This window comes from Crinia signifera, chromosome 1, assembly GCF_055691185.1.
Source record: "Crinia signifera chromosome 1, ASM5569118v1, whole genome shotgun sequence".
In the NCBI taxonomy this organism is placed as follows: domain Eukaryota; kingdom Metazoa; phylum Chordata; class Amphibia; order Anura; family Myobatrachidae; genus Crinia; species Crinia signifera.
Genome location: NC_139217.1, coordinates 31,383,295 through 31,406,878, shown reverse-complemented (window position 1 = coordinate 31,406,878; position 23,584 = coordinate 31,383,295). Strand labels below are relative to the sequence as shown.

Here is a 23,584-nt window from a genome sequence, read left to right as displayed (position 1 = left end):
TAAGTACCGAACGTAGTGACTGGTATGCAACAGTCAAACCCATCGCACATGCAGCTCCTGTAAAACCCCAGTTTTTGTACATGAATGTTCATCAACCTGGGATTTTTGTATGTGCGAATGCAAACTACACGGGACTAGTGTGCATTCACACATGTAGACAGGGGAAATGTATTACATGTGGAAACCATTTCCACTTGTACAAAAAGCAAGGAGGACAGGCAGGCGGTAAGTCAGGTACAATAATAACGCAAGAGACTCAGGAAACAGACAATAAAATAGTTTATTGTTATCTAGCAGGTACACCGGAGTTAAGTGTAAAAATCAGATTTTGCTCAATGGCAAGTAAAAACATTAAAAGTAATACAAAAATAAATGGAAAGGTCATTTCATACAATTCTCTATACTAAGTAGTAATAAATACAATAGTTAGCAAAAGCTTCAATCACACAGTTCAGTTTTACTGAAGTTACAGTAGTGTCTGTGGACAAAAAAGAAAAACAATAAAAAAACAAACAGGTAAAACCCAGCAACATAAGAAATAAAGTGAATTTGGCACACTGTTGAGTGAGACTTTATTAGAGTTAGCTTTCCACAACTGTGAAGAGCGACGCAGCTTTTTTTTCTCACTATCGGTCTGAGGTACGTTATTTAAAATTCTAAAAATCACAGTTTCTATTCTCCTAAAAGGTACAATTTTCCCTTTTGCTTTTATTTTCAAACACCACCAAGGTATTCAACAGTTTGGATTTGTGCAAAATAAACACGTAAAACATAAGTCCGTGAAAATGCCCCTGGAGCGGGTTTTCTCCACGAGCTGTTCCCGCTGTACGCAGGGGCGACTTTCCCAGTTAAAAAAATAAATAGAAAACAGAGGAGTGCCGCCTTTGAAAAATTCTCTTTGTCCAGGTAGATTAGCTTTAGCCGCCCTTGGATACAACACAGAGAGAGAGAGACTGCTCTGTGCATTGGATATGGTTATGCAAATCTGCCTGGGCAATAGAACTGTAACGGCAAACATCTCCATTTACGCAAAAAACTTTCAAAAAGGAAGGAAAATTTCCAGGTGCAGACGTGGACGTTCATCCACCTGGGATTTCCAGGTGCAAACGTGGAATTGTCTTTATCACTTTGTTTCCATCTCCTATAACTTCAGCAACCCTAGACACAACACTCACTCTGTGATAAAAACACAAGCTGCCACGGAAGGTCGGCCAAAAGCTTGTAAACTCCTTGAGGACGCTATTTGCGTTCTCACGCGCCGGCGGGAGCGATAATCGCACAGTGTAATGGCACTTTTTATTTTGTACTCACTGGAACGGCTTCGATTTACAGTAGTTAAAACTAAGGTCACGTTTAAACCTAAACTTCTTTTCTTTCTATCGAAGTTACAGTATATACACGTTTCATTGAGACGACGTCTCGCCAATGCGGCGATTCGCTCTGCAGACGCTTCGAAGAACCGCTCTGTTCTCAGCAGATTTTTTTTTACAAGTCATCTATAGATGTCAGTCCCCAAAGAGTTTTTTTTTTCTTAATTCCTAAGGATAGATATATATATATATTTATAATGTTGTGCTCAAAACTTACGTAGGATAATCTGAGCGAACTGAAAATCCTTTCACCAGCACTGTATGTCCCGTAAAAAATCGGGGGGAGGAGACATTACAAAAAAACAGATGGGCGTACAGTTTCCACGCCGCATGCAAGGCACCGCTATCTGGCAATAGCACCACAGTCTCCTGCTGTGACTAAAAAAATGATTTGCGCTACAAAATGAGGTAAATCGGATTGACTTGTGATACAAAGTCAGATCAAATTTCTTAATAGTAGTATCAGTCTGGTGAAAGGTATTTTGTTTGATTACAGCTCAAAACCACTAGACAATACAAGGTGCGCTAGAGTTTCATTGAGTGTTACAATCTTGTCAAACCGACTAATTTGTGCTCATTAAAGCGTACCTGCCGCCTACACTAAATATTCGAGGATATGGCCTTTTCCGCCGTTTCGTAACAGATGTCAACACGGTGGCCTGAGGATTTGCCTCGACCGCGCTAATAGCGAACCGGTTGGTGGCACGTTGGTCGATATTAGGTGTAGGCACTGGGCACTATTTTTTGACAAGAAGCGTCCGTCGTAGCGGACGCAGCCTGACGAGTCCGGTCGCACCTCGGCCTAAGTGGTTCACAATTATACCGGAGACATTTTCTATACAATCGATGTCTCGCCTACTTTAATTACTGCTATATAGCTACACGACTCTATACTACGTCTGTATGGCTTTCATGAATGATTATATCCTCCGGTAGAGACTAGCAGTGTCGTCACAGCCTGTAGGTTCCGCTAAATTATATTCCTAAAATCAATCCTTAATCTTAATACCTTTCCAGAAGGATGAGAAAAAGGTACAGAACACCAGCAAATATTCAGTGACCAAATGATGACATCACAGATCACTGGACACATCCAGATTACTGAAGATCAGTTGTGAACGGGATCTCCCCCTACCTGTGCGGGTACGTGGGGGCTCCCAATGAAATGATAAACTATCGATTGTTTGGGAACAGCTGCTAATCCCTACTCGTGGTCAGAGGCACTGTGTCGCTGGAGTCCATGCATAGGTAACGCACAGAGCTCTGCAGTCACTATGAGGCAACGTGCTGGTTTGTACAGCTAGGACAGCTCCAAACCGGCATGTTCTAACCCTCAGAGATCGGTAACAAGTATTACATCTACACCACAACACGTTAATATATGGTCTTCGCTTAAAATCATGGCATTGGCATTAAAAGTCACACTACACAAAAAGCAATATAGAATAAAACAGATTATTGTTAGAATTCCCAAACACACAGCCTGTTCTGTAGCCATAGATTCAGGAGGTGCGATAGAGGAAGGCCAAAATGTTCTGGGCTGAGCCAATGTTTAAGAGAATGATACCCATGACATCACTGGAAATGAAGCCTATTGGTAGACTAAGAACCAATGGAATCAGCCTTAGATTCAGGAGGTGCGATAGAGGAAGGCCAAAATGTTCTGGGCTGAGCCAATGTTTAAGAGAATGATACCCATGACATCACTGGGAATGAAGCCTATTGGTAGACTAAGAACCAATGGAATCAGCCTATCAGTAGACTAAGGAGGAGGGGCATCACTGAGAATTCAGCCTACTGGTGACATCACTGAAAATGCAGCCTACTGGTGACATCACTGCAAATGCAGAGTATCAAGAACCTGGGAGAAATTAAATAATTATTGGAGAGTGATAAAGTACCAAGCCAATCAGCTCCTACTTGTTCTGTTACAGGCTGTGTTTGAAAAATTAAAGATAGGAGCGATCTCTCTCCTAAACGTATTACTTCTGTCTCTGCATGAGATCACAGAGAGTGCGGCCAATCAGTAGACTAGGAAAAAGTGACATCACTGAGAGTACAGCCTATACTTTCATTGCAACCAAGTTCATCACTGGCACATTGTACATGACCTATTGGCCATAGAATGTAAAGGCTGCAATCTTTGTCACTTGCATCTAATAACAGAATGGGCTGTATTTGCAGCACTAAATATGAAGGCCTCCATCGCATGTAGGACATAGTATACACTCCGCAGGAACCCATGACTGCCTCAGCGCTTGGCTTTATCACAATCTCCAATAGCCAGAGAGATTTGGAAGATAACCATTTATTAAAAAGGGCTAACCCGCCGGGATAGTAGATACTTTTACATGTACCACTTCTTCCCAATTAGTAGCTGGCTCTGTTATGGGGCAACGTGAGGTGCCAGCAAGATGCAAATGAATAAGAACAATGGTGGTGGGCCAGGCTCACATAGGTCGAGGGTCACCTAGTTTTGGAATGGTCTTCATTAAATGCTACTTTATTGCAGGCCCAATGGATTGTCTGGGCCTGCGGCGTCTGGGACTAGGAGCCAGCAGATGCGCTGTCCTGTTCCCCGCACACCTGCGGAAACCGCTATATGGACTTAATCCTATAGAGTATATTGCACACAGCAGGGGACAGAAGCCAACATTTACCTAGTATTGTATCATTACAATTAGTGCATTATAAATGTTGAGCATCAACCTAAACTCATATCTATGGAGGAAAGTGACTTTAGGATCTGGGTACGCAATCACTGGAGCGTGATGGGGGAAAGGTCCCGGCTTTATAGATCTTTGGGCAGGTGGAGCGAGAGCCGTATCTTACACTGAGGTGGAGCCGTCACACCAGGAGTTGGTGCAGACGGTTTGAGCTCTGCAGCAATATTCACCGGAGCCTCTTCATGTAGACATTGATGAGGCAACTTGTGCTTGGGGAATTATGGCCGGTCTTCCTATGAATATTGGTGGAGGCCACAACATGGCCGCCTCCAGCTGAGAGGTCGGCGGCTCCACGTTGCAAGAACGATCCCTCTGTGAAGCAGACATTTTGCAAGTGCTTTCTTACACAGAGCAGAAGCATTCAATACTGTAAACTAGCAAGACCAGCACGTGGGAATGAAACAGAAAGGCCTACAGATAGGAATACAGTACAATTCGGATTTGTGCCATCTGCATACATTAAGCTAATGCATGAGGACACTTGGACCTGCAGTAGTTAGTGGTTCATTAAATGCTGGCTTTTGTGTCAACGTTACATACATCGGAGAACGACGCCCGCGAGGGAACGCGCTGTTGTGAGCAGACTGAATACATAAGGTGCACATTGATATATACCCCCCCCTACTCCCTCCCAAGAATGAAGCAGACTGTAAGAAGAGGATAATGACATCACAACAGGTTAGATATAAGCCTTCCAGATGGCGGCCTGCTTCTGCAGCCATTCCGCTAATGACGGGTAACGCTGAGCAGTGAATCAACCGAGACCGCAGACCTTCACAGCTTCTGCCCAAAGACGTCGTAGTATTCCTGCTGCTCCAGATCCCGGTTGTGTTTCTCTATATCGCGGTTTACATCTTTGATGTAATCGTAGATGAACTGGTCCATTACTGGTGGTCTCATATTAAGGAAAGGTTGGAATACACACACTCTGGCTACCATTTACGGCGCCCAACATCAGGAGGCACAAATGTGGAAAGCCCCTCAATATGGGACGGGAGGGGTACAGCAAGTCTGCTACCGGTATAGTACAGAGGAGCAGCTCTATCCGCTGGGAAAGTCTCCTCCAAGACCACCAATGGATAAATGCGGAAGGAACCCGGACACCCATGTGCAACCTGCAGCAGTGAGAGCTAGCCTTGGCATCAGCTGACTAATTGCAGGACTGCTGCTACGTTCTCTGGTGTCCACTCGTTGTGTGCTGGTGTATGTGTGTAAGAGACATTACTCTGCACGCCCCTCTATACCCATGCCCCCTTTGTGATGCCCAGATGTGGCGCGGCCATCACAAAGCCCCCAGGGGACCAGACACAAGTGTAACATGTTTGAGGTTTTTTTTAGGTCTACTTTTGTGAGCAGCGACAGATATTTTCTCCCAAAAAAAAAATCAATTAATGAATTAATCTAATTTAATTGAATATTCAGGACCCTGGAGCCAAACAGCTGCAGTGCGATATGGAAACTCTAATTCAATGTGGTTCCATCCTTCAAAGATTCAGTGCACTGCAAATTAGTTCATTAACATGTATAAGCTTTAATGGCAAAGACATGAAAGGGACAGTTCCCTAGCGGAGATGACGGGGGCAGCTGCCCAAAATAACAACACAGCATACAGTAGTTGTATCAGGGAGAAGCCCAGACAGGGGCAGCCCCCAGTAGAGACTATGCTGTAATGACAGCCCCCAGCAGAGACAGTAGAGACAATGTTGCAGTGATGATGTTGTAGTGAACCCCCGCCCACCCCCCAAACACGTTAGAATGACAGGCGTCCAAGCAGGGACATGACTGAGGCGGTCTCACACCAGTGAGGACGTTGCAGTAACAGCCACCCCCCCCCCCCCCCCAGCCACCCCTTCTTAAAGCACAGCACAGACACCGTCAGCACTGATACCACTATCAATGTCTCTTGTGCACTCTGACATTGAAGATCAGCTCACAGGAGCTTGTTGCAGACTTGGGAGGATGAAACCACGTTAAATATTTAGGGTTTTTCGTGCAGCTGTAGGACTTTGGGCCCTGCTTATTAAATGTGATGAATACAAATGCGTTCTGTTATGTTGCTAGCCTGCAAATCTGGAGTGATTTACAGAGAAGGGTCGCTATAGTCTATCGCATACGGAGTGCTTTTACATATGGTAAAATCAAAGCAAAATGACACTAAATGCATTAGTCTGAGAGGTCATGTATTAATCAGATTAGTAGGTGACAGCAGTGCTGGGACTCAGACAGAGATGGCGCCAGAGAGCAGAACAAAGACGCTAGGGTCAGGGCGGCAGGTACAACACATTATGGCAAATATTATTCTCCTGCAATGAAGGGTTGTTAATGCCCCATCGACATACAACTACATGAATCTGGCACACCCATATGGAACACGTGTGTAAAGGATACAGGGATGGTAATCCATTTTCTCTCCAAGGAAATTCACAAACTGAGTTCCATTGTAAAAATAGCCGTCCGGAAGAGGGTCCAGGTGACGCTTGGCCTGCAGACGGAACCCAGGAGATACTTACATATAGTTCTCTCATTCTTATAATAGTCTATCACATATTTATCAGGACTTACGTGTATATTCCGGATTTCATGACCGGATAATGATCTCCTTGTTCTTAATGCTTTCTTCTGTGGTTTCTGTGCAGACACAACACAGTGCAGTTAGGGTGTACATCAGTAAGAGAGCTGAGAACATCTATAAGTACAGGGATGACTTTGTAGTTATACGCCGTAAACCAGATAACAGCCAGAGCTGACAGATGTCTTATTAGTGACGTTGGAAGATGTGTACGTACAGGTACACAGCAGTCTGAGTATCTGCACAGCAGCTGGCCTACACATCCCATGCATATACATCAGAATGCGTGCAACTTACAGCTACTAATGCCCCGCCTTCCCCCTGCCCTGCGCCTCTCATGTCCCGCCTTCCCCCTGCCCTGTCTCTCATGCCCCACCCTCCCCCTGCCCTGCGCCTTTTATGTCCTGTCTTCCCCCTGCCCTGTCTCTTATGCCCCACATTCCCCCTGCCCTGTCTCTTATGCCCGACTTCCTAGTCTCTCTCATGACCCACCTTTCCCCTGCCCCACCTTCCCCCTGCCCTTTGTCTCATGTCCCACCGTCCCCCTGCCCTGTGTAGCATTTCCCACCTTCGCCTTGTCCGGTCTCTCATGCCCCACCTTCCACCTGCTTTGTGTCTCATGCCCCACCTTCCCCCTGCCCTGCATCTCTCATGCCCCACCTTCCCCCTGCTCTGTATCTCTCATGCCCCACCTTCCCCCTGCCCTGTATCTCTCATGCCCCACCTTCCCCCTGCCTGGTGTCTCATGCCCGCCTCCCCCTGCCCTGTGCCACATGCTCCGCCTTCCCCCCTGCCCTGTGTCTCATGCCCGCCTTCCCCCTGTCCTGTGTCTCTCATGCCCCGCCTTCCCCCTGCCCTGTGTCTCTCATGCCCCGCCTTCCCCCTGCCCTGTGTCTCCCATGCCCCGCCTTCCCCCTGCCCTGTGTCTCTCATGCCCAGCCTCCCCCTGCCCTGTGTCTCTCATGCTCAGCCTCCCCCTGCCCTGTGTCTCTCATGCTCAGCCTCCCCCTGCCCTGTGTCTCTCATGCTCAGCCTCCCCCTGCCCTGTGTCTCATGCTCAGCCTCCCCCTGCCCTGTGTCTCTCATGCTCAGCCTCCCCCTGCCCTGTGTCTCTCATGCTCAGCCTCTCCCTGCCCTGTGTCTCTCATGCTCAGCCTCCCCCTGCCCTGTGTCTCTCATGCTCAGCCTCCCCCTGCCCTGTGTCTCTCATGCTCAGCCTCCCCCTGCCCTGTGTCTTATGTCCTGCTTTTCCAGCATTTCCTAGCAGCCCCTCCCTGGCACATTTAGCACACCTCATAAGAAACCTGTGAGCAGCAGGCACTGCTGGGACTTGTAGTGTCACACCTGCTGAATAACTGCAGGTTGCCTAAAGCACAAATGTGACAACATATAATAATTCAAATACAATTTTTGGCTTCCTATTCAAACAAGCACCTATTGGGCGCGATGGACGCCCTCACCGAGAGTGACCTGAGCTGCACAACATATATTGGTTCTGCAGGGACCGCACACACGCACAAAGCCCTCAGGACAGGATTACAGGAAACCACCACCCAGTGCACACAATGCGCACTTCTCCCATCTCACCTGCTTGGCACACAGCCGGAGCCAGTCCTTTATATCCGCCTCCTTGAGGGAGCAGCCAATGAACACTAGGACACATTGCTCGTGTATGGTGTTCTCTCGCAGGTCATGCCTTGGGTCAGGCGGAGGGGTGGGTCTCTCCTCCAATGGGACTAGAGCCAAAGCGTTACTCAATGTGTTATGGCAGACTTCTACCACCTGCTCAGAGCCTGGCGGAGAAGAGAATACAGTAGCTGTCATCATGGGGTGGGTCTCACAAAACTTTTAAAAGTATCTCATAGCTAGATCACGTATTGTCATGCTCTACTGGTGACACCTGCTGGTTGGCTGCTGACATTGAACTCACTGGCAGGTGGCTGGTAGAGAAGCAAATTTCTGTTCTCTTCCAACCGGTCCTATAGATGGCGAGTGTGGACATACCATGAACAAACGTCCAGACTGGTGTCATATGCAGTCCTGCTAATTAGCCACGCCCCCTAGGTGTCCTTCTCAATTCTCATCTGTCCTTTGTTCCCCACATTCAATCCCGGTAAAACTCTTGGACACCCTAACCCAAATACCCTATCCCCATACTAATATACTAATACACTAATCCTAAAGGGCAGACTGTACGGGTGATTTGGTTCTTAGGTGCCATCAAATTCTATGTAGACAAGAGAGATTGGACTCAACGAGATTTCTGCACTTTGTAGTTCTACTACATGCTGTGACTATCAGTGTTGTCCCCAGGCTTACATTTTCGGGCTGTCCGCACAGCAACAGACGCCGGCACTCTCAATTAGACCTTGGAGGTGGACGCTGATTGATTGCGCAGGGTTACGATGATCCCCCTATTCTTACTTCAAGTCCACCATTTAGCTTTCGAAGGTGTCCAATCACTTTTGTCTACAGTGTATGCATAGGATTATATGACTAAGGGGCAGCCATGGGGGTACACAACTGAATAAACCGGCAAGTACAACAATTCTACTACAAGAATGTGTTTTTTGTTACACATTTACCTCATAACATTCTGGGGAAGACACACCAATGGTGTCCAATAATGCTATAATCAACATGGGCAACCCAGTGTACAGGGCAGTGCTGTAGCAGGACCCCAGTAGCTTACACATGCCAGCAGAGTAAAGGGAGCAGGGGGAGGATTGTCAGCAGCATCCTAAACTTACCCTTAGCATTGCACCCTGGGCAGACACCCTCATTATGGCCCTGCTGCAGAGCACAAACCAAGTAGAACCCTTTTATTCTTACCGGAGAACTTGACTCTGCCCATTATATGGTATATGTTTCCCAAGAAGGGGAAAGACTTAGCGGAGGACTTCATGGCTGGAAAGTAAAATATAAAACCGGTGTTATGAACAAAGAGCACATGCACAGCTTATTACACACACCTGTCCCGTTATTACCTGAGCAGCAGGGCATGCTGGGGTTTGTAGTACCTCTAGGGCTAGGGAGCCACAAGTTGCCAACTGTATAGAGCTGGGATTATAAAATCTGGCGATTTGCAGTTGTTATGGGGATTCAATAGAGACTACCGTGTACTGGGACAACACGGACGGCGTAATGGTTAGCGTTGCTGCATCACAGCACTGAGGTCATGGGTCAGATCACAACCATGGCCCTAACTGTGTGGAGTTTATATATTCTCCCTGAACGTGAGTGGGTTTCCCCCGGGAACTTTGTTGAACTTCCCACTGTTGACCATGGTTTCCGATGAGAACCATACGGAAGTGAAACGTGAGTGGGCTACCAGGCTGCACTCTATTAGAGTATCTCAGGTAAAGGAATTCTTACATAACACACACGACTCGTGGCCTGCTCACCTTTACATCTGCTCATGAACAGGGACTTCTCCAGGTGTCGGCTGAACCAAACGCTGACATGATCCATCTTCGGCGACACGGGTCCGGCTAGGAATTTTCCATCATACCTGGAAAGCACAAAAGACAAGCTTTCACTATGGTGCTATAAGAGTCTGATTTCCCGACAGCACCGGTACAGAAGCAATGTCAGGTATCAGACAGTGTCCGTATACAGCCGCGGCTCACACTTACCAGCCAGGGTACATCAAATAGCGTGTTCTTAGCATCTGTGGGCTGGAGAAGCTGCTTTCAGAAAGGACCAGCTCAATGTCCTCGTTTCTGCCGGAGAGAAGGGCACATAAAGGCATGACTAGTCCGTTCCTCATCACTGGCAGTTCACGTGGGTCTGAGCCAGTGCCAATGGCTGACCAGCCGCTACTGTACTTGGGACACGGTGCGGAACCCAAGTAAGCAGGGGCTGTGTTACTACTCGGGTGTGAGAGGTACTCTCGGATCTAGGACAACTTTTTTCAATCAAATATTTACACCTATTATGGAACATTAAAAAAGGTTTTTAAATCTTGATTCAACTAAAACAGACACACTACACTGTACATATATACAGTATACATATATGTGGTCACATATATGTATACTGTATATATGTACAGTGTGTCTGTTTTTCTTTTCGTGACCTCTGCACGGATTATCCAGAATAAACACTGCTCCGTGGTATATTACACAGCGACCACTCACTTCTCTAGAAGGATATATTGGTTATGGTATTGGGGCGTTTGACAGGTTATGGTATAAGCAATGCTTCGTGCTCGGCACACTATTTTATTCTCCCACTATGCACTAGTGGATGGTAGGGCATGAAATACTGCCTGTCGGCACGTCGGCTGAAAATTGAGTAAAAAAACGCATGTCGACATTTGACCATGTCGACATTTTCTATGTCGACCTTTATAACATGTTGACCTATTGTGTGTCGACCTTGTGACTGTCTATGATGAGTCTGTCTATGACCAGTCCGGATACCGTTTGACAGTAACTAGGTCAACCACTAATGGTCCACATACCGCAGATTGACACTGACAGAAGGTCGACACAAGAAAAAGGACGATATTGAAATAGTGGACACTGTAAAGGTCTACACTGAGTTTTTCACGCTTTTGGTGTCTATGTCAATATGGGCACTGTATAAGTGTAGCGCGTCTCCACGCATGGCACGCTGCGCTTGGCACATTATTATATTCTCACTATGCCCACTTGGATGGTAAAGTATGAACCAAGTCGGGCTAAACAAAAAATAACATGAAAACCTTGCGTCAACCTTTTCAGTGTTGACCATGTCAATGTTGACCTTTTTCTAGTGTCCACCTTCTGTTAATGTCGACCTAGGGAATGTCCAACATTTAAAGGTGTCAATCTATGAATGGTCAGCTGTGACATTGTTGACCAGAGAACACGGTCGACATTATCCAGAATAAACACAACACCAAGGTACATTACACAGTGACCATTCACTTTTCTAGAAGAAACACAGGCCCATGATCCATCAACCTAGTGACCAATCCGTTACCTAGAACACCCACGGCTTCAGGCACATTACCTGGTGACCGATCCATAACCTAGAACACCCACGGCTTCAGGCACATTACCTGGTGACCGATCCATAACCTAGAACACACACGGCTTCAGGCACATTACCTGGTGACCACTCCATTACCTAGAACACCCACGGCTTCAGCCACATTACCTGGTGACCAATCCATTACCTAGAACACCCACGGCTTCGGGCACATTACCTGGTGACCGATCCATAACCTAGAACACACACGGCTTCAGGCACATTACCTGGTGACCACTCCATTACCTAGAACACCCACGGCTTCAGGCACATTACCTGGTGACCGATCCATTACCTAGAACACACACGGCTTCAGGCACATTACCTGGTGACCACTCCATTACCTAGAACACCCACGGCTTCAGCCACATTACCTGGTGACCAATCCATTACCTAGAACACCCACGGCTTCGGGCACATTACCTGGTGACCGATCCATAACCTAGAACACACACGGCTTCAGGCACATTACCTGGTGACCACTCCATTACCTAGAACACCCACGGCTTCAGGCACATTACCTGGTGACCGATCCATTACCTAGAACACACACGGCTTCAGGCACATTACCTGGTGACCAATCCATTACCTAGAATACCCATGGCTTCAGGCACATTACCTGGTGACCAATCCATTACCTAGAACACCCACGGCTTCAGGTACATTACCTGGTGACCAATCCATTACCTTGAACACCCACAGCTTCAGGCACATTACCTGGTGACCAATCCATTACCTAGAACACACACGGCTTCAGGCACATTACCTGGTGACCAATCCATTACCTAGAACACCCACGGCTTCAGCCACATTACCTGGTGACCAATCCATTACCTAGAATACCCACGGTTTCAGGCACATTACCTGGTGACCACTCCATTACCTAGAACACACACGGCTTCAGGCACATTACCTGGTGACCAATCCATTACCTAGAACACCCACGGCTTCAGGCACATTACCTGGTGACCAATCCATTACCTAGAATACCCACGGCTTCAGGCACATTACCTGGTGACCACTCCCTTTTCAGCGAGAATAAAGGCAGCCCCGGGGTTGAGTGTTCGGAGCAGTTTCTGGAGGAGCCCCAGGGACGGGTGTCGCTGCTCGGAGGTCAGACTGGTGAACACCACATTGCTGACAATACCTACAATATACAGAGCGGCAACAATACATGTAATTGTGTCCATCAGCTGTGACAACCAGGTGCTACAAGGCAGGAAATATCAGCATGGAGTATAAGATACATACCTTGTGAGCACTGCTCCAGAAATTTAGGAAAATAAAACCTAAATGAGAAAGGAAGACATAAATGTCTGTATCAGAACACACATATCCTCTATACAGACGCCACATAACGTCAGAGGGAAACGCAGGGCTGGTCAATCGGCTCACGCATGAATACCAAAGTATGTGTACAATTTCTGAAAGCATGATCCTGCAGTATGTATGGGTGGCAGCGGGAAGCTGCGACTGCTCAGATGTGTCTACCCACTCAGCTGCCCACCGCCACATGCAAGTTATATAGCGAAAACTGGGTAATGGGAGATCAGTAGAACATAAAGTACCGAAGCCAGGGTCCTGCCACTTACCTGTGCTCCATAGTACAGCTCAGGGGGTCCACGCAGGCTGTCACAGCGCCAACAATGAAGGAGGACTTGACAAGAGGGTCAGCGTGAGTTTGGATGGCCTGCACGACATCAATGACATCCGCGTATCTGGGAGAAGAGACAAGTGGAGATGTAGAAGGTGACAACTGATCACATGAAGAGCTGTCAGCAGCCAAAGCTCCCAGCTCCAAGAAAGCAATTATCTACTGATAGTACCCAGCAACTGTCCTGATAGTATCCCTGGAAAGTGTCCTTACACTGCAGGCCTGGGTCTCCCAACAGCAGCATCTATATAATGTGCACCAGTGGCTGCTAAGAATGCTCATATGTGAAGGCAGGGACAATACACCCACACCGGTCATTACATCTCTGGGGAGACACAGGGTGTAGGGTGCACAGGATCCCTGTGCACAGATATTACCGGCTCCCCCTAGACATTCACCATGTAAGCTAGGAAATGATAAACACCTGGCCCTTACTCTCATTCTGTAGACAAGTTCCATTGCTGCTACTGCCTGGCTGCCCATCCTCAGAGCGCAGCCAGGAAGTACTGCCTCGCCTGCCCGCACTTCCTCAGAGCGCAGCTCTGCCTCGCCTGCCCGCACTTCCTCAGAGCGCAGCTCTGCCTCGCCTACCCACACTTCTTCAGAGCGCAGCTCTGCCTCGCCTGCCCGCACTTCCTCAGAGCGCAGCTCTGCCTCGCCTGCCCTTCCTCAGAGCGCAGCTCTGCCTCGCCTGCCCGCACTTCCTCAGAGCGCAGCTCTGCCTCGCCTGCCCGCACTTCCGCAGAGCGCAGCTCTGCCTCGCCTGCCCGCAGAGCGCAGCTCTGCCTCGCCTGCCCGCACTTCCGCAGAGCGCAGCTCTGCCTCGCCTGCCCGCACTTCCGCAGAGCGCAGCTCTTCCTCGCCTGCCCGCACTTCCGCAGAGCGCAGCTCTTCCTCGCCTGCCCGCACTTCCTCAGAGCACAGCTCTGCCTCGCCTGCCCGCACTTCCTCAGAGCGCAGCTCTGCCTCGCCTGCCCGCACTTCCTCAGAGCGCAGCTCTGCCTCGCCTGCCCGCACTTCCTCAGAGCGCAGCTCTGCCTCGCCTGCCCGCACTTCCTCAGAGCGCAGCTCTGCCTTGCCTGCACTTCCTCAGAGTGCAGCTATGCATCGCCTGCCCGCACTTCCTCAGAGCGCAGTTCTGCTTCGCCTGCCTGCACATCCTGAGTGCAGCTATGCCTCGCCTGCCCGCACTTCCTCAGAACGCAGTTCTGCTTCGCCTGCCTGCACATCCTTTGAGTGCAGCTCTGCCTCGCCTCCCCACACTGCCTCAGAGCGCAGCTCTGCCTCGCCTACCCACACTTCCTCAGAGCGCAGCTCTGCCTCGCCTACCCACACTTCCTCAGAGCGCAGCTCTGCCTTGTCTGCCTGCACTTCCTCAGAGCGCAGCTCTGCCTCGCCTACCCACACTTCCTCAGAGCGCAGCTCTGCCTCGCCTGCCCGCACTTCCTCAGAGCGCAGCTCTGCCTCGCCTACCCACACTTCCTCAGAGCGCAGCTCTGCCTTGTCTGCCTGCACTTCCTCAGAGTGCAGCTCTGCCTTGTCTGCCTGCACTTCCACTGAGTACAGCTCTGCTTCGCCTGCCTGCACTTCCTGAATGATTACAAGCGTTGTGATGGACTGTGATCTACAACTATTTTGTAGATTCCATTGGAGATTGATAGATTTAGGCTTGTTGTAAAACAAATGTATTAGAACTGTAAACTTGTTTAATGTGATTTTAGTTTGGACTACTTCAAATCATGAGGGTCTGAGATAACAGAACAATTCTCACCCCTCTATAACCAGGAGGAGTCTCATCTTCTTCCGGGAATAGACGGCCTGCCGGGCGCTGCGATTGCGTTGTGCATCCAGGATGCTGGAGAGGAATCTCTGTAACTGTGCTTTGTTGAACTCCTCAGAATGATCACTGGGCTGACGGTACACAAGCCACCTGGCAAATAGGAGCCATTCATAAACTAGGCATACTTTTCGTAAACAGGTTATACACAGCCAGCTCTGCATGGTTACACTGGGGGCTGTGACCGACGGGTACAGACACACATCATACAGGTAATACAGCCTGCTCTGCACAGCAATCCTGCCACGCTGCATGGTTACACTGGGGGCTGTGACTGACGGGTACAGGCACACATCATACAGGTAATACAGCCTGTTCTGCACAGCAATCCTGCCACTCTGTATGGTTACACTGGGGGCTGTGACTGACGGGTACAGGCACACATCATACAGGTAAAACAGCCTGTTCTGCACAGCAATCCTGCCTCTGCATTGTTACACTGGGGGCTGTGACTGATGGGTACAGGCACACATCATACAGGTAAAACAGCCTGTTCTGCACAGCAATCCTGCCTCTGCATGGTTACACTGAGGGCTGTGACTGATGGGTATAGACACACATCATACAGGTAATACAGCCTGTTCTGCACAGCAATCCTGCCACGCTGCATGGTTACACTGAGGGCTGTGACTGATGGGTACAGACACACATCATACAGGTGATACAGCCTGTTCTGCACAGCAATCCTGCCACGCTGCATGGTTACACTGAGGGCTGTAACTGACTGGTACAGACACACATCATACAGGTAATACAGCCCAATCCTGCCTCTCTGCATGGTTACACTGAGGGCTGTGACTGACGGGTACAGACACAAATCATACAGGTAATACAGCCTGTTCTACACAGCAATCCTGCCATGCTGCATGGTAACACTGGGGGCTGTGACTGACGGGTACAGACACAAATCATACAGGTAATACAGCCTGTTCTACACAGCAATCCTGCCATGCTGCATGGTTACACTGAGGGCTGTGACTGACTGGTACAGACACACATCATACAGGTAATACAGCCCAATTCTGCCTCTCTGCATTGTTACACTGGGGGCTGTGACTGACGGGTACAGACACACATCATACAGGTGATACAGCCCAATCCTGCCACGCTGCATGGTTACACTGAGGGCTGTAACTGACTGGTACAGACACACATCATACAGGTAATACAGCCCAATCCTGCCTCTCTGCATGGTTACACTGAGGGCTGTGACTGACGGGTACAGACACAAATCATACAGGTAATACAGCCTGTTCTACACAGCAATCCTGCCACGCTGCATGGTTACACTGAGGGCTGTGACTGACTGGTACAGACACACATCATACAGGTAATACAGCCCAATCCTGCCTCTCTGCATTGTTACACTGGGGGCTGTGACTGACTGGTACAGACACACAGCATACAGGTGATACAGCCTGTTCTGCACAGCAATCCTGCCACGCTGCATGGTTACACTGGGGGCTGTGACTGATGGGTACAGACACACATCATACAGGTGATACAGCCTGTTCTGCACAGCAATCCTGCCACGCTGCATGGTTACACTGAGGGCTGTAACTGACTGGTACAGACACACATCATACAGGTAATACAGCCCAATCCTGCCTCTCTGCATGGTTACACTGAGGGCTGTGACTAACTGGTACAGACACACATCATACAGGTAATATAGCCCAATCCTGCCACGCTGCATGGTTACACTGAGGGCTGTGACTGACGGGTACAGACACACATCATACAGGTAATATAGCCCAATCCTGCCTCTCTGCATGGTTACACTGAGGGCTGTGACTGACTGGTACAGACACACATCATACAGGTGATACAGCCCAATCCTGCCTCTCTGCATTGTTACACTGGGGGCTGTGACTGACGGGTACAGACACACATCATACAGGTAATATAGCCCAATCCTGCCACGCTGCATGGTTACACTGGGGGCTGTGACTGACGGGTACAGACACAAATCATACAGGTAATACAGCCTGTTCTACACAGCAATCCTGCCACGCTGCATGGTTACACTGAGGGCTGTGACTGACTGGTACAGACACACATCATACAGGTAATACAGCCCAATCCTGCCTCTCTGCATTGTTACACTGGGGGCTGTGACTAACTGGTACAGACACACATCATACAGGTAATATAGCCCAATCCTGCCACGCTGCATGGTTACACTGAGGGCTGTGACTGACTGGTACAGACACACATCATACAGGTAATACAGCCCAATCCTGCCACGCTGCATGGTTACACTGAGGGCTGTGACTGACTGGTACAGACACACATCATACAGGTAATACAGCCCAATCCTGCCTCTCTGCATTGTTACACTGGGGGCTGTGACTGACTGGTACAGACACACATCATACAGGTAATACAGCCCAATCCTGCCACGCTGCATGGTTACACTGAGGGCTGTGACTGACTGGTACAGACACACATCATACAGGTAATACAGCCCAATCCTGCCTCTGCATTGTTACACTGAGGGCTGTGACTGTCACCTGAGAAATTACAATTACAGAATGAACCTACCTGCCGTATTCTTTTTGGAAGGACACAAGAAAATCACATAGGTCACTGCAGTGACTTCCTGGCAGCCCAGTTATAATGTTAACAGCCACCTAAAAACACAATGTACTCATAAATGCCACACATTAACTATATAAACATGTTTCCCACCACGATAGCCAGTAAGTAATCAGATGCTGAGATAGGAAAGGGCACAATGCAGTTACATCAGGGAAGACCTATTACCAATGTGACTGATGCCAATTACCCAGGTTTATTGGTTTATAAAGGTTCAGGGGTCCGCACTATAATCTGCACAGAGTAACTCACCAAGTACAGCACAATATTCTACTGGACTTGAAAATCAAAACCCCCAAAATAATGGAGAACATATTCTATAGCAGAACCCACATTGTGACGAGGACATTGATAAACACATACTGTATTAATATGAATTAGCATACTGTACCCTGTATACTAACAGTGACTGACATGGCCAGATCAGATCCCAGTCTACATCCCAACAGCAGTAGCCTCCCCCTGCTAATACAGCAATTGTCTGGCTGCCCATCGGTGTGATAATGCTGCAGGGCTGTATTATAAGAGGCAGGGCCACTGAGAGGTATTCCGAGCACCAGTAAAATTTGGGGGTGTGGCCTAATCGCGGGAGGCGTGCCAACCTCACGCTATTAGGCCACGCCCCAAAATCTTAAGGAGGGTTGAAAAAACACTCTAAAGTCGAGGGGGGAGTGTAATTGAGCTCTCACGCTGTCCGTCTGCTACAGCACAGCACGGCACATGCTGTAGGTGTGTGCTGTCGCTGCCTCCCAGGAGGGACAGAGGGGGGCGGACCAGGTAATTAGTACCCCCCCCCTTCTCGGCGGCCATGAGCCGGACAGCCGCTGAAGGTGGAGCCGGCAAGTGAAGAGACTGGAGAGACGCTGTGGGTGGAGCCAGCTACTATTGAGACTGGAAAGGGGCTGTAACAGAAGCTGGCTGGTATACAGACTAGAGTGCCACTATAAGAAAAGCCGGCTGGTATGGAATGTATACTGGGTCAATAGTAAACTGTATTAAATGTCAGTGGTTTGCACATTCAAGACATGCGACCAGCAACCATTCATATGAAACACGAGCACAGGTAAATGTGGGGCGTACTGTGCACTTAGTGATGTCTCCCACTCCGGGTAATTACCTTGTCATTCTCTGCGTGGCTCCCAGCAATGGTCTCTGAGTGCTGGAGCAATGCCGGCAGATGTGTTCTTGGGACCGGCTCGCTCCCCACACTGCTTACCGAGAGGTGCTGCAGGAAGCTTAGGACACAGAGGCAATTACTGATCACAGCAGGCAGGCGACATAGTAACAATACAACATGGAATTGTTATTCGGTATATAGCATATATACTCAACATTTACACTCACAATCCCTCCCACATACTCCTGGTGAAGGGATACAGAAGGTGGTGATAACACACCAGCCAATCAGCTCCTGTCATTTTTCAAACCAAACATTTAATGTCACAGTTAGGACCAATTGGCTACTGCGCTATGACTGGTCACTTTATCACTTCACCAGGCTTAATAAATGTGCCCCTCTCACCGCCCCCTCTCCTGCTCCCCCCGTTCTTGCCCTCTCCTGCCACACCCTACTTATGGAATGCTACCTGAATGCCCTGGCATTGTCCAACCAGACTCCTCTCATCAGCCTCTGCAACTACCCAACTCCGCTTCCCTCTGCCTCTGTTTGACGCCCATAGACACTACAGGAGGAAGAACTCCCGAGCAGTGACATTTCCCCTGGCTATGCCTATCTATCTATCTATCTATCTATCTATCTATCTATATATCTCTCTATATTTATCTATCTATATATATTATATTCTTGTCTTCACTATTTAGTTACAGTATTATGCACTTTGGGCCCAATTCGGCACGGATCGCTAATTTGAGAAGTCGCAGTTGTCTGCGAGGAGAAAGCAGCTGCCCGGACAGAAGAAATCCCCCGTTGCTAAATTGCCACCTATAAATATATGGCGCATGCTGAATATATGTGCTGGGTTGATGTATTGTATCACCCATCGGAAGTTTGATTTAATAGGTGTTATATTGTTTTTAATAAAACGCTGTCTTCCTGTCAGTCAAACGCCGAGGGGTATTGTGATTACGATCTATATGCAGTCTTCCATCTTTATTTCCCGCGATGCAGGAGTACGTATGCATAGTAGTTCAATAATCGCTGGACTGAATTAAGCCCTTTGTTTTAGGTTTTACCCCTATGTACAGACATGCGGAGCCTTTGACACCATATAAATACAAAACAATCATTTAAAAACAATTAGGGTAGTTAGAAAAACAGCCTAAAAACGGCAAAGTATACAGTAATGTAAGCTAAGCCAATCATCCGCCAGGAAAATCCAATGATAACAATCCATAGATCCCAATAAGATTTAGGAAGGGATGTATTACTATATGGGGGCAACTGGTCTGTAGCTCACCTCTCCAGGCCCGGAAGGTTAGCCGTTATCAGTTTCCGATGACTCCATCTTTCTGTGGCCGGATAGGATAAGGCCTCGTATACATTCTGCATGTTCAAGTAGCTTGAAAAGGAAATGAAAAACTTACTTAACACAAGTGATTAGCGTGAGCAGCATTGTACATAGATCTGGTAGCAGGAATAACATTGGAACGCAGGAATCACATTGGTCAGAATGATTCCAAATGATCTGATAGGCAGTTATGATGTCATTATTATTATATGGCAGGTATGGTGTCATTATTGTTATATGGCAGGTATGATGTCATTATTATTACATGGCAGGTATGATGTCATTATTATATGGCAGGTATGATGTCATTATTATTATATGGCAGTTATGATGTCATTGTTATTATATGGCAGGTATGATGTCATTATTATTATATGGCAGGTATGATGTCATTATTATTATATGGCAGGTATGATGTCATTATTATTATTATTATATGGCAGGTGTGATGTTATTATTATTATTATTATTATTATTATTATATGGCAGGTGTGATGTTATTATTATTATTATTATTATTATATGGCAGGTATGGTGTCATTATTATTATTATATGGCAGGTATAATGTCATTATTATTATTATATGGCAGGTATGATGTCATAATTATTATATGGCAGGTATGATGTCATAATTATTATATGGCCGGTATGATGTCATAATTATTATATGGCAGGTATGATGTCATAATTATTATTATATGGCAGGTATGATGTCATAATTATTATATGGCAGGTATGATGTCCTTATTATTATATGGCAGGTATGATGTTATTATTATTATTATTATTATATGGCAGGTATAATGTCATTATTATTATATGGCAGGTATGATGTCATTATTATTATATGGCAGGTATGATGTAATTATTATTATATGGCAGGTATGGTGTCATTATTATTATATGGCAGGTATGATGTCATTATTATTATATGGCAGGTATGGTGTCATTATTATTATATGGCAGGTATGATGTCATTATTATTATATGGCAGTTATGGTGTCATTGTTATTATATGGCAGGTATGATGTCATTGTTATTATATGGCAGGTATGATGTCATTATTATTATATGGCAGGTATGATGTCATTATTATTATATGGCAGGTATGATGTCATTATTATTATTATTATTATATGGCAGGTATGATGTCATTATTATTATATGGCAGGTATGGTGTCATTATTATTATATGGCAGGTATGATGTCATTATTATTATTATTATTATTATTATTATTATTATATGGCAGGTATGATGTCATTATTATTATTATTATATGGCAGGTATGATGTCATTATTATTATTATATGGCAGGTATGATGTCATTATTATTATTATTATTATTATTATTATTATATGGCAGGTATGATGTCATTATTATTATTATTATATGGTAGGTATGATGTCATAATTATTATTATTATATGGCAGGTATGATGTCATAATTATTATTATTATATGGTAGGTATGATGTCATAATTATTATATGGCAGGTATGATGTCATAATTATTATATGGCAGGTATGATGTCATAATTATTATATGGCAGGTATGATGTCATAATTATTATATGGCAGGTATGATGTCATAATTATTATATGGCAGGTATGATGTCATAATTATTATATGGCAGGTATGATGTCATAATTATTATATGGCAGGTATGGTGTCATTATTATTATATGGCAGGTATGATGTCATTATTATTATATGGCAGTTATGGTGTCATTGTTATTATATGGCAGGTATGATGTCATTGTTATTATATGGCAGGTATGATGTCATTATTATTATATGGCAGGTATGATGTCATTATTATTATATGGCAGGTATGATGTCATTATTATTATTATTATTATATGGCAGGTATGATGTCATTATTATTATATGGCAGGTATGGTGTCATTATTATTATATGGCAGGTATGATGTCATTATTATTATTATTATTATTATTATTATATGGCAGGTATGATGTCATTATTATTATTATATGGCAGGTATGATGTCATTATTATTATTATATGGCAGGTATGATGTCATTATTATTATTATTATTATTATTATTATTATTATTATTATTATATGGCAGGTATGATGTCATTATTATTATTATTATATGGTAGGTATGATGTCATAATTATTATTATTATATGGCAGGTATGATGTCATAATTATTATTATTATATGGTAGGTATGATGTCATAATTATTATATGGCAGGTATGATGTCATAATTATTATATGGCAGGTATGATGTCATAATTATTATATGGCAGGTATGATGTCATAATTATTATATGGCAGGTATGATGTCATAATTATTATATGGCAGGTATGATGTCATAATTATTATATGGCAGGTATGATGTCATAATTATTATATGGCAGGTATGATGTCATAATTATTATATGGCAGGTATGATGTCATAATTATTATATGGCAGGTATGATGTCATTATTATTATATGGCAGGTATGATGTCATTATTATTATATGGAAGTATGATGTCATTATTATTATTTGGCAGGTATGTCGTCATAATTATTATTATATGGCAGGTATGATGTCATTATTATTATATGGCAGGTATGATGTCATTATTATTATTATTATATGGCAGGTATGATGTCATTATTGTTATATGGCAGGTATGATGTCATTATTATTATTATTATTATTATTATTATTATTATTATTATTATATGGCAGGTATGATGTCATTATTATTATATGGCAGGTATGATGTCATTATTATTATATGGCAGGTATGATGTCATTATTATTATATGGCAGGTATGATGTCATTATTATTATATGGCAGGTATGATGTCATTATTATTATTATTATATGGCAGGTATGATGTCATTATTATTATTATTATATGGCAGGTATGATGTCATTATTGTTATATGGCAGGTATGATGTCATTATTATTATTATTATTATTATTATTATATGGCAGGTATGATGTCATTATTATTATATGGCAGGTATGATGTCATTATTATTATATGGCAGGTATGATGTCATTATTATTATTATATGGCAGGTATGATGTCATTATTATTATATGGCAGGTATGATGTCATTATTATTATTATTATATGGCAGGTATGATGTCATAATTATTATTATTATATGGCAGGTATGATGTCATAATTATTATTATTATATGGTAGGTATGATGTCATAATTATTATATGGCAGGTATGATGTCATAATTATTATATGGCAGGTATGATGTCATAATTATTATATGGCAGGTATGATGTCATAATTATTATATGGCAGGTATGATGTCATAATTATTATATGGCAGGTATGATGTCATAATTATTATA

The 23,584-nt window shown here is 45.3% G+C and overlaps 1 protein-coding gene across 4 annotated transcripts in view; it reads right to left on the bottom strand.

Moving 5' to 3' along the window:
• Positions 1–261: 261 nt before the first annotated feature.
• The window catches only part of DNAAF9 (dynein axonemal assembly factor 9), an 83,059-nt gene continuing 59,736 nt past the window's right edge, over positions 262–23,584 (bottom strand). For 3 of the 4 annotated variants that reach the window (XM_083185662.1, XM_083185589.1, XM_083185830.1), the window contains 14 exons: positions 20,188–20,289; positions 18,888–19,026; positions 17,717–17,805; positions 15,107–15,265; positions 13,274–13,399; positions 12,933–12,970; positions 12,693–12,828; positions 10,301–10,387; positions 10,070–10,176; positions 9,498–9,572; positions 8,253–8,458; positions 6,659–6,724; positions 6,485–6,578; positions 262–4,983 (listed from right to left, as the gene is read on the bottom strand). In XM_083185662.1, coding sequence (XP_083041788.1) covers positions 4,871–4,983; positions 6,485–6,578; positions 6,659–6,724; positions 8,253–8,458; positions 9,498–9,572; positions 10,070–10,176; positions 10,301–10,387; positions 12,693–12,828; positions 12,933–12,970; positions 13,274–13,399; positions 15,107–15,265; positions 17,717–17,805; positions 18,888–19,026; positions 20,188–20,289 — 1,537 coding nt within the window. In that variant the 3' untranslated portion in view covers positions 262–4,870. The remainder of the gene's footprint in view (positions 4,984–6,484; positions 6,579–6,658; positions 6,725–8,252; positions 8,459–9,497; positions 9,573–10,069; positions 10,177–10,300; positions 10,388–12,692; positions 12,829–12,932; positions 12,971–13,273; positions 13,400–15,106; positions 15,266–17,716; positions 17,806–18,887; positions 19,027–20,187; positions 20,290–23,584) is intronic. The other variant, XM_083185749.1, reaches the window with a different exon arrangement.